This window comes from Falco naumanni, chromosome 13 (assembly GCF_017639655.2).
Source record: "Falco naumanni isolate bFalNau1 chromosome 13, bFalNau1.pat, whole genome shotgun sequence".
Taxonomy (NCBI): domain Eukaryota; kingdom Metazoa; phylum Chordata; class Aves; order Falconiformes; family Falconidae; genus Falco; species Falco naumanni.
The window spans coordinates 15,305,588-15,317,838 of NC_054066.1; the positions used below are offsets into that span (position 1 = coordinate 15,305,588).

The 12,251-nt window shown below is 34.4% G+C and overlaps 1 protein-coding gene across 25 annotated transcripts in view; it reads right to left on the minus strand.

Moving 5' to 3' along the window:
* The window catches only part of DLG1 (discs large MAGUK scaffold protein 1), a 163,198-nt gene that overhangs the window by 20,926 nt on the left and 130,021 nt on the right, over positions 1-12,251 (minus strand). For 24 of the 25 annotated variants that reach the window (XM_040612672.1, XM_040612668.1, XM_040612663.1 and 21 more), the window contains 3 exons: positions 10,613-10,727; positions 4,029-4,205; positions 3,208-3,277 (listed from right to left, as the gene is read on the minus strand). In XM_040612672.1, coding sequence (XP_040468606.1) covers positions 3,208-3,277; positions 4,029-4,205; positions 10,613-10,727 — 362 coding nt within the window. Of the gene's footprint in view, positions 1-3,207; positions 3,278-4,028; positions 4,206-10,612; positions 10,728-11,424; positions 11,610-12,251 lie in introns of those variants that run through there. The other variant, XM_040612682.1, reaches the window with a different exon arrangement.

Below are 12,251 nucleotides of genomic sequence, written 5' to 3' on the forward strand. Positions count from 1 at the left end.
TGGCAATGTCAGATACTGAAACATGGAGTGATACTTTCATTACCATTGTTTTAAAAAAACATTTACTCTAAAATTGCCAGGTGTTAAAGCAGCACATAGTGCCACAGGAGCACAATCAGTGACACTGAGCTCTGGAAACAGCGATACTGTGTTAAGTAGGAAATCCATAAAACCTTTAACTGGCTGGCATCTGTGTTCAACTAAAACTGCCGTTCCACTGTAAGAACTGGTAAATTACCAACCTGACATATGGGCAAAAGAACTGGTTGCAAGCCAGTCATATGCTTGCAGGAACCATCGTTGGCATGGGCAAGGTTTTAGGTTATGGTCCTCCTGACTTTCTTTATCTGAAGTCAACAAGTCATTGCCATTAATTTCTCATAACCAGACAAGATCATGTAATCTACAGAACAAGGTCAACAAAGAAATATGGCCAGAGAAGGTCTTTTCCGAGTATACTGAAAAATACCGTAACATGAATTTCAAGAAGTGGAAGTGTCATGTCTATATTATTGTTCCATTAGGACAAGTCCCTCAGTTTGGGCAAAATAACAGGGGAAATAAACATAAAGCTAAAATGGTGCAGTTTGACTGAGGTCGTGAGACTTTGCAATTTGTATAGTTAAAAGAAAGGAGTGACTGATTTACTGTACTTTATAAAACATAGTCAGGTTTCTTCACTTAAGTTTCGAAAATATTTCATAACAATAATTATTTTATCTTTCTGTACAGTAAATTACAGTGAACTAGTATTTTTATATACTGCATGTATAATGGTCAGAGTCAGTTCCATTGCCAAAAAAAAAAAGAGAAAATAAAAGTAATATTATACTGATTTTGCATAAAAGATTAGCCAAAAGATTATTTTTAAGATCCATGATTATAAAAAGCTAAAGAGAGTTGCTTATTAGTTGAAAATGCATAGTAATTGTATTAAATTTTTCGTAAGCCCACTGCAAATCAAACAGGCATCATAAGCAAGAATATATTAAAACAGAAGCAGCACAGAAAGTGAGATAAATGCATATATGAAATGAACAAACAAGGGGAAAATAATAACCGTTTCTGCTCCAGATTTTTTTAGCTTTCCTTAAAATGAAAGGAACATGGATTTTAATGTTTGCCATCACTAGGATTATTCTTTAACCATTTCATGTAGAAATTTTGAAGAATTGTACAAAGTTTGTATTTCATCCTGGCCATATCATATACAGACACAGGAAGGCACACAGTCCATGAGGACACGTATGGTACAGGGAGCTTACTGGGAAAAGTATCACCATGGCAAATACAGGAAGAATACTTTAAGGAGAAACTTCTAATGTTAAAACATTTACAGCTGAAGCAAAAGATTGTGAACAGTATAAGCATGTTTGCAAAATGAAATGTTACTAAAGAAAAAGAACTGCAGTTTTATATCAATGGCAAGCGTAGTTGCTTTTCCACTCAGTATTCCATGCATATCTTTGGTGCTATGCTAGTACACAGTCACTGTGCACTAACTCTGCTATTGTCAAAATGTTACTTCAAATACATCGTTAATTAAGTTAAATGTTTGCAGTTTATTGGTAGACAAACTACAAACCCACACAGTTATCTTCCAAAGAACATTGTAACATTTGAAAAATTAATATATTTACAATAATCTTAAGTATTTAAGCCATCTTGTTTATGTGACTTCAAAAAAGTGAACTCAAATTATAAAAATCATCATATTAAAAATCACTACATCAGTTGACAACATTTTATTTCAATGCTAAAATATGAAAGCACCAAACAAACAAAAAACCCTACAAATAATCCAGTGAATCCTCAAGGCAGTACCAAAATTGTTCATCAGAAAATAATTAGAGATGCTGATTTCCTTTTAAAGAAACACTTCTAGAAAAGACATGACACTTTTGTATTAATAAACTAAACTGAAACTTTTGTCATGTAGCAGAAGGATTTGCCACTCTTTGAAGCATAAAGTCCTACACTATCAGGATAAAGTATTGAAGCTTTGATATTTTATATGTGATTTTTGAAGTTATGAAAACATTGTAAATGAGATAAATTACTAAAAGGAATTTTTGGGATTTACCATAATGACTGACTAATGTTAAAGTATTTATGTTATTAAAAAAATAATTACTGTTTAAGAAATAGCTTCCTCAGGAGCTTAAAGCGTGTTTCAGATTTTCAAATATGCCAATATATTATTACTTTAGAAGGCTCTTACATCTAAAATGCATATACCTAAGTCTTGAAATTACTAGTTATATGCTATTGGTAGAAATCATAAGGTTGTGAAATTGTTTCTCAAATTTCAAAATGACCAAAACATTGCAAAAAAGCCTCACCCTCAAAATATAAAAAGATTTGGCTGCTGTACCATTATGAAATTGCTATAATTTCAGCTACAAACATTCCTATTGCTACTTAGGTAGTTACACTGCTTTCTCACCACAGATTCAGGTCATGTGTACTGGGACAGGGATTGCATATCATGCAGTGAACTACACTAAGGGGCTAAAATTAAAACCAGGATTTCTTTTAGATTGAGTTTTCATCTGCATGCGCTATTTTATAATATTTGAGCACAGCCACATCAGCTGCAGTCAGAAAATAACAGCTGTGAGATGGAGACTGATTTGGTCAGCAATGGCACCAGCCTCAAGTTCTTGTTCGCCTGTGCCTTCACATGAAATTCTTTAGTTGTAAGAAAAAACTCACTTTAAGCTGTCTGCATAACTGTGTACATTGCAAAACCTCATCACAGGGAGCCTGTTGAGCTTTACTTCCTTGTTTCATAGATGCATTAAAAAAAACCTTGAAGAAAGAAACATTTTACTTTTTCTGAAAACTGGTAGCAAGCCCCTTCCCCAGAAAAGGGAGTCCAGGAATACAATCCATGTTAAAGGACTAAACTGCTTTATAAATCCCTTGCAGAGTTGTTAGAAACGGCACTACTCAATACTTGATTAGTATCTACAACTACTATTATTTTACAGTATTACTGATAATACGTATTTCTAAGTTAATTCTTTAAACAATTTGCCATGTTTTGGCAAATAAAGTTTGCTTTAGTGCTCAGAATGATTTTATTTCTATTTGCCAGAATTTAATCTTTTCACTAAAATCTGAAAAGCAGTCTGCATATATAAACCACTGAAAAAAACGTTACCATTCATGATGCCAGGTATAATTAGCACTTCATTAACTCACCCCTTTATCTCCTCTTGTTTTGGAATTGAATTTCACTGTCTTTAAACGGGCTCGTTCTTTTTTCTCAACTCTACCACAAAAACATAGACAAAAATGGTAAATCAGCAAAATTCCAGAACTTCAAGTTACTACTTGTTACAACATAAGCATATAGGTGTACCTTTTGTAGCACAGATTTTTACTGCTGGTGACACCTCCAGAAAATGGAAGCCTGTTAATGGCAAACTATATTGGAAAAGTAGGGTATTATTTCTCATGTGATGAGCTGTGAGGGTACTGAGTATTTGGTGATCCACAGGGCACAAAGAGAAAACACAACAGAGTAAGCAAACAGCCTTGATTAGTCAACAGCGATATTAAAATGCAGAGCACCTAATCTCTTACTTGGATCTCTAGTGTGCCAACCACCACCTCGTCTCCATTTACTCTGGCCACCAAAAAAAGATTTGCCAGTTTTCCACACTCTGGGTAGAAAGAATTCATGATAGGGTCATAATTCAAATAAAATTCAATTTGCACCTTTTCATATATATGGTGTAATGTTATTAAACTCATAATTTGCTTACAGTGAGAACAGAGGAATAGACTTGGACCACCTTTATCAACTTCATCACACGACTCCTAAGGCTAAACAGGATTTTAACAAACTTCTCATTGAGTTTGTCAAAAGCCCACTACCGGTAACTTTTTTTAAAAAAAGCCAAACAAGTGACTGATGTGGTACAGAATTAACAACAAAGAGCAAAGCATATGCAATGTATGTTTTAATCATATCAGACATTTAATAGCAAACATCTCAAAGTCAATAAAATATGACATACCTGCGTTTGCTTGGGATAACTCCAATTTCATCACTTTCTCCATCTGGCGTTACCTGCCGTGCTTGCCACCATTCATCATCAGAAGCATTAATGACATGGAGAATATCGCCAAACTTGAAGTTCAACCCTTGACTTGGAAGGCCGCTATCTTTAGTCTTGTCATAATCAAAAAGAGCTCTACATTGAAAAGAAAAAACTTACACATTAAAAATGCAAGCAAACAACAGGGGGGTATAACAGCACAAAATATGAAGCAAGCTGCCCGTGTTGGTCATAAATGATTGTAAATGATTGCATTGTTCTGACAGTTGCTTTAAAGAAGAACGCTGAACACACTCATATATACACAGAGAGAACATGTAGTATAGTATCAACACACACACACACTTATAAGTTTCAATGAATTAGAAGAAACTTGTCATCCAGAGCAAAACTCTAGTGCTTTATAGAAGACCCACAGAAGATACCTCCTGCTTTTCAGTAAGTACTCTGCAAGTAACATGGCAACCCAGAACAAAAAAGGCAAGCGAGTATTTGAAGCATACAGCACTGTCGAAAGTTCCGTAATGTACATTGTTCTATATCAAGTTACAAATTGGTGTTATTTTAGTAACTAAAACTCACTGTCTGTCTTTAAAATAAAAGTCAATATCGTGCTTACAGGGTTGCAGGGAAAAAAACACTCTGAAATATGATCTGAACACAACTTTGCTACTGTAGTACCTGAAGGCAAAAAACTTTACGAGCATTCTTTTGGAAAATTCCCAACCATTTCAAGTGAATCTCATCCTTTTTTCTAAGGTAAGCCTGTTTTCAAATAATAGACACCAGCAATACCCGAGCACCAGCTGCACGGCTACAGTTTTATTAACATTCCCTTTGCCAGCAAGGTTGGTTCATGCAAGTTCACTATTATCCATATCCACATTCACGTCTGCTTTGTACTGACCGTTTTCCCCACCCCTGCTTATGAAAGCATAATTGTCTGGAAAGGCACATGGTGCACCACAATGCAGAATTGATCTGGGTTAAAATTAATTTCTTTTCTCCCTGTTGGATCATTTTCTATCTGGATCAGTTCCCTGAGGCACTGGAGAGACCTGCAGTATGTCTCTCCCAGCACAACTGGGGGTTTAGTGAGGATGTGGAAATGAATAATGACAGAAGCCCCTTAGCAAACTGTAAGAGATACTCCTAAGATTATGCCTTATAAAGACTCTTATTTTACAATTGAAAAAGGTGTATGAACCTCACCTGTGTAAAGCGAGAGTGCCTGCACGACACAGGCCAAAAAAACCTCAACTTCATCTCATCTGCAAGCTCATATGTTTGTCAGCGATGCACTTCCTAAATGATACCCTGTCTCAAATTAGATACTTGATACCAAGTCCATCACAAAGTAGCACCAATAGATTACAATGTGATGATTTTAAACAGCGTCCTTTTTCTCCTCCAAATGCAGTTCTTCATCCCAAACACAAATCTTATATACTTTTTTCTGCTAGATTTTTAATGCTTCGGATTTTTTTTAACCCATGTAAGTATGTACAAGTAACTCTTTGCTCCAAAATGTATTTTAGTTTTGTGAATTTTGCCTCTCTAAAGCACCGATTGTATTTCTTTGGGTTTGAACTGTATTTGTTCATAACGAATGACAAATTGCTTATAGGGGAAAAATTAAATTTTTTCTGTCAGATCCATTAATCTTTAGCAAAATCAGAGTTGTTTGAGACACCATGCCTTTCTTGGACCATGAAAAGTATCAAAAACTTTTCATAAAGGGCTAAAGATTTCACTAAATATTTTCTAAAATGTCTAGAACAAGACAAATTTTAAAACAGCTTAAATATTTACTCTCATGATATACAAAGCTCTATATTTAAATATACAATACTTTTCAACTGTTAAATCTATAATAAAATTTAGGCTTTCAACTTTTAAAGAGCTTGAAGGTTGAAATACCACTTTCCTTCAGCAGTAAAACCTTAAGTGTAAGATCTTTCATTTGAATTCCACAACATCCTTGAGATACTCTGATTCTTTTCAAAAAATTGGAATCCTTTTTTTTTTTTCTTTGAAATAGCCTAAATACTGCAGGAAAGTAAATGATACACTTCACAGTTATTCCTCCAGATTTATTCTGCATGTGTTTGCTCACGAAGTACTCTGGACAAATACCATTCCGTATCTCAAAATAAACTGCATATAATTGATTATAAACTTTTAATGCAGATTCAAGTTGTATACATTTTCACTGAATTAATTAAATGCATAACAAAATTTATTTCTTGTGAATTCTTGTTAGCATTCAAGCAATGATTTCTACCAGCACTACTTTTAACTTCTAAGATTTAGTTTCTATTCAAACTTCTATGAGCAATGAGCTGGCCCTAAACAGCAGTAACGTGTTGACTGCATGAGAAAAAGCAACAGATAAGTAAAATTGAAGCACAAAAGGATAAAAATACGTTTTATCAACATGTGTTCTTAAACTAGATAAATGGTTACACAGAGTAGGTTTTGCACAATTAAAAGAAGTTTCAAATACTTTTCTTCTGGTGAGGTCACTTCAAGAAGAATAATTTTATTGACCAAGACAGTTTTGTAATAAAATGAATTAGGATGTCACATAGCAGTAACAAAATTATGCAGCTAAAATGTATAGGAACACCAGGAACTAGTAACAATCAAATAAATGAGCCAAAAGGGGAACAGAATTAACAAAAATCTCTTCCGATTCCAACTGATTAACATGGTTTTTCCTGTATGCCTGGCAAGTCATCAAACAAGAAATCATTTCACAGCCAAGACGACATATCTACAGACTGGTACATAAAAAGTATCTCTGTTATTAACTCCCTGTATGGAGACTTTCGTAAGAGATTAACAATTCCATGTATACATTTATTTAGTGTAAAGTTATAAACACAAAAATAAGTCTAGTATTCCTGATGTAATTACTGCTTTAAAGCAGTCCCATGATATTTTTTACTCTTAAGTTATATTTACATGAGAGTTCCTAAAAATTATTTCATAGAGAAAGCACCAAATCTTCCCTTTTATTTCACCTTGTATTACTGAGCAACTAAACAGCACTAAAAAAGGTAACTTGGCTCCTTAGTTTACAAGTCCACAGAAACTGAAGTTGCATGTTTCACGATAGTTTATGCTTCAAAGCCAAAAATTTAATGGTTGTGTTAACAGTGCCAAATTTTCAGAAAGTCTTTTTACCTGGCCATGCTCATTACTTTCAATATCAACAGGCTATTGATCAAGTTTTACTAAAGCATTTCTTCTTTTAGGGTTTTCTTGCTGAACAAAGCTACTAGGAATTCCTGCATCAAAAGCATCTCCAGCTCTTTATTTCATGAAACATGAATTAATCTTACCACTTCAGAATGAATGAAGGTCAGCTTTTAAAGGAGGCTCTCTCTTTCTCTCTGAGTTTTTGCAAAAACTGTTTGAAACTACATTTTTAAACTATCAGAATAACACAGGGATGCCAGATTAAAAACTCCTCCCGCAGGCAAGTACAGTTTTCAGGTCTGGTGCTAATGCCAGATCTTACTTTTCAATGGATTTAGTTAACATTTCCTAAGGATTTCAAAACTGAAAAGTTTCTTCTAAGTGATGTAACTATTTTCTGTTCCAATTCCAGCAGAAAAAAAATCACTGTTTGAATTTTAAATGTATCATGCTGTTCAGAAAAATACAGATGTAAAAGTAATTTTCATTTTTGAATTCTACACACACTGCACAGGCTGAGATTTGGCATACAAGATAAGATAATACATGGAACAAATTTAAACCCTGTCAACATATTATCATAAAAACTTGATACCATGGAAGGTATCTCACCCTTTCAGATGTGAAATCTGCAGATGAAGGATGGGAGTGTATAGATACAGTTCAGATGCAAAACCAGAAACATTGTATATAAAAAAAAAAAAAAAAAAATCACCTTTCTCCTCTTAGAATAAAGATCGAAAGAAATATAAAACAAAAATAAGAGAAGGCTATTAAATCAGTAAATCTTAATTAGTCGGGGGGAGAGATAGAGAATTAGATATGCAAATGAATAGTTAGCTGCTGCTGAATTGCTATGTTCATATAGCCCTCCAAGGACTGTTGGTTATATTGTTATTCATCATATACTGATATACATACAATTAAGAAAAATCTGCCATTTTACTTCAAATTCTGTTTTCAGGCAAACACAACTGTCTTTTCTTAGTATTACATACACCCCCAAAATGCTGTTCACAGGCAGATTATTCATAAAGACATCAAGTTTCAGTTATGGGGAAACAATGACATATCAGATTTTATCTGCTATTTTGTTACCACGATTTTGAGAAATCACCAAAGATCATTATATTTAGAGTATTTTTATTTGATAGGCTTCCCACAATTGTGGTTGAATAACCATAAACATTTTACTGTTGGATTTACCGTTCAATTCAGCATTATATCATATAACTGGAATCCTTTAAGGCGTATCCAAAACCAAGGATTACAGAAAAGATAGCTTCAGTTATTAAAATTTGCTTTGAATTGGTACAAGTATAGAATGCTCACACCAGAGTAACTAATAATAAGGCATAAGCTGGATAACTAACATGTTCTGTCAGTATCTAGCAATATGTAAAAAGATTCATAAAACTTACTTCAGTGAGGTCAAAATTACATCAAAAACCAGACAGAACAGATGTGAACCCATCCTGTGTATACCAAGTTGCCTACCAGGCTTTGGCATCTTTTGGTGTGATGACAAGAGCAGATCTCAAAAGCCCTAGCAGAACCCTCTGTTAAGAGATGTGGGTGGAAAAGTACTTTGCCTGAGCAATTTTTGCATTTTAGCTTTTTTTTCCTGACCTATAACAAAACTGAATATCAAGTCTCAAAAACCTTTCTTGGAAAGGGAACCACTAGTCTCCACAAGGCTTCTCCCAACAGCCTGGAGAAGGCTGCACTTTCTGCAGCAACTGGCAAAGTGAAAAGCTCAACAACTTCCATCGGGGGAATAAAAGCTACATAAACACAAAATGTTTGTCTGTGGCTTAAAATATCAGACCAATATTTTAATTGTGCGTGAGTGTTTGAGAACCTAATCAGGCTACAGCTAACCAAGCAAACAAAAGCATTTAGAATTGTTTAAGCTTAGTTATATTGATGAGAGCTAAAGCAAAAAATCTTGGGATTATGGAAAGGCAGAAGATCTCACCACAATATCCCTACCTGTGGAAACTCTTAAGACATGAATAGCTGCGATATTAAGCACCTATCCTTAGAGATTTACATTTTGACCCCCAAAAATATTTAAGGCAGGCAAAGTACAAAAAAGGAACAAGATCAGCTCTGCAAAAATAGAATCCAGATAAATCTACTAAAATAACAGGTCAAAACATAAGGGCTACATGTTACGGTCAATCTAAACAGAAGCTCTGTGTAAGTAAATTGCTACATTTGTTTCAGAAATCGCTTGCAAAGGACTGAGACTTTTCTGAGCACAGATGCAATTACTCAGGTAAGCGTGTAAGATGTGCACACTACCTTGTGCAAGACTTGCTTCCTTTCCCATAGCTCAACAGATAAAGCAACATGAACAAAACAGTCTCTGCTTGGATTTGAAAAGTCAGTAGTACCTGAGCCTAGCATTTTAGCAGGTAAGCCAGTGAGGTCCTACAACAGTTTGGAACAAGTTTAACCCCAGCACCAGCACTACTGGAGTCTTACCTGCTGTACTAAAATGACTGCTGACCCTTACTCAATCCAAAGATGAGCTGGTTTGAGGAACTCAAAAATAAATTCATTTTTTAAAATGCAGTCCTTTTACCCACATTGCATACTTGAAATACTGTGCTTCATCAGTATATGAGATCTGATGTAGGAGTTAGCAGGGACATTAATGAGCTGCACCTTGCCACAACTTCCCAGTGAAACCACCTATTTTCTTAAAGTCTTCATGCTCTTTTTTATTTCCCACTTCCACTTAGCCTCCTTTATATTTAATTCTATATGAATAAATGAATGAACAATACTCAGTCCATTTTCTTTGATGTATTTTCTCTCTTAGTTAGCATGAAAAATATTCTATGACAAAATGCTATTGGATATAGAAGTAAGAGTTCTTAATACAAGCTGAGAATACAACTAAAGTAAGCTGAAAGAAGATGGAAATCCGTCAAAGCTTAAGTTAAGGGAGACTATAAATTTGAACTGAAGAACCAAACACGAGAGAATATGAAGACTACTGTCATAAAAACACAAACTGAATTATTAAGACATCACATACACTGAGAAAAAGAATACATACATTTTTGCTGAAGGATTATCATCTCTGAGAGGCAGGACAAAAAGCAAAAGCACCACGCCTCACAGTCCATACAAGGTTCTCAGGGCTTCTTTTCAGCTATATTACACTAATCAATCTAAATTAAGCTTTATTTTTAATACATTTTGCATATAAACATCAATTTGATAAGTTCCATAATGATTAATTGTGCAAGAATACACACACAGAAATATGAAGTCTACAGAAAAGCAGAAAAACATACTAGCAATCCTGTGAAAAAGATTATTACCTGACATATAGGGATCTCTTCTGGCTGGTTCGCAAAGATCCTGATCCTGAACTAATGCTACTGTTCATCATCTGTTCCCGTAAATCATGTATTTTAGCTTCAAAACGACTGTACTCTGTAAAAAAAGAGAACCTCTAAAATTAGTTTCCCCTGAACTTCAGCAATTAACTGAAATAAAATTTGAAATAGTTGTGATTAGACAAAGCAAATAAATAAGCAAACTATACTTTGAAAATTCATGGTTTTAATCTATAGTTCACAGTAACTATTTTTTCTAATTAAGACAAACATTTCTACTAATAATTATCATTATTATAGTTATACAAAGACTGACACGGATAAATTCTAACCCATGACAAAAAGAAAACTTCAGAACATACATATGAAATATGTAAGTTTATAATCAAGAACTATAAATTTTACGTTTTAAATGTTAAGAAATGGGAATGAAAAGTATCTGTACTTTAAAGTTACTGGACTTGAATTAGGGTAAAGAATTTAGCACTACAAGGTGGGAAATATGCAAAACATCTTCTGAATAAGATAATGTCCCCATGGGAGCTCAGGAAAGGAAAAGAAAAACAAAAATCCAGAATTCTGGCATGAATCTTAATCCACTTATAAATGGCATTAGAGATACAAATGCCCTCTATAGATATGTACAATGTTAGTCCTGGAAAAACAGACTGTTCTCAAGCAGCACTGTGTACTAATAAAACTAAGCTAAATGCATTTGATTTTAGCTACAAAGGCAGGCAGTAAAATATTAATAGCTTCTTCAGGACAAACACTTACTGAAATAAGATACTTACATGCTGCCAGCATAAAATATGACCTCAAAACAAGTAAGTTTTTCCTTCAGTTGAATAGTTTGGACTTCAGGATCAACAGATCCACTTGTAAAACCTTCCTAGTTCAAGGAAATGTTCTGCGGCCACCACCTTCGCCAGGACACCACGTGATGCCAGATTATAACAAGTCAACACTAGGAGAGCCAGGGTGTGTGCAGCAAGCAGCTGCTGAACTGGGTAATGTGTTGCTCTTCCTAACTGCACCCTTATCCCTGCAGGCATCAGATTTACTCAGGAAATGCAAGATTGATAGAGAGGGCTCTAAAATGCAAAAATCTTGAGGAAAACTAAGGCTCCTTCAACAGTCACCTAAGTACTATGAATGATTTATCATATTACATTCTCTAGCACTTTCTCCCCATGAGACAGCAAGCATCAAAGCTTACAGACTAACTGGAGAAGAAGAAAAAATATTAAGTTACAGAAGTATATCCTGTGAGCCAGTTTCTGGTATATCAAATCTGATACTACAAATCTGATGCTCTAGCAATAGCAACTATAATTAACCCTATCCAGATTATTACAACATGACCAGTCTCTTAAATAACCCTGACTTTTGTCCTTTAAAACCAAATGCTAGTAGTTTGTAGTTTTTAAAAACAGCATTGAATGCCTTCTTACAAATAAAGATTAAATAATTTACCAGCACTAAATGAGACTGATGAGCTGATTTGACAACAGAAACATTATTTCCACCCCTACCGATGCTATCACTAACAGCAAAAGAATTTAAGATGACAGGAAGGTAACTTAAGAGGAATGTGAGAAAATTACACTTTTTAGAAAGT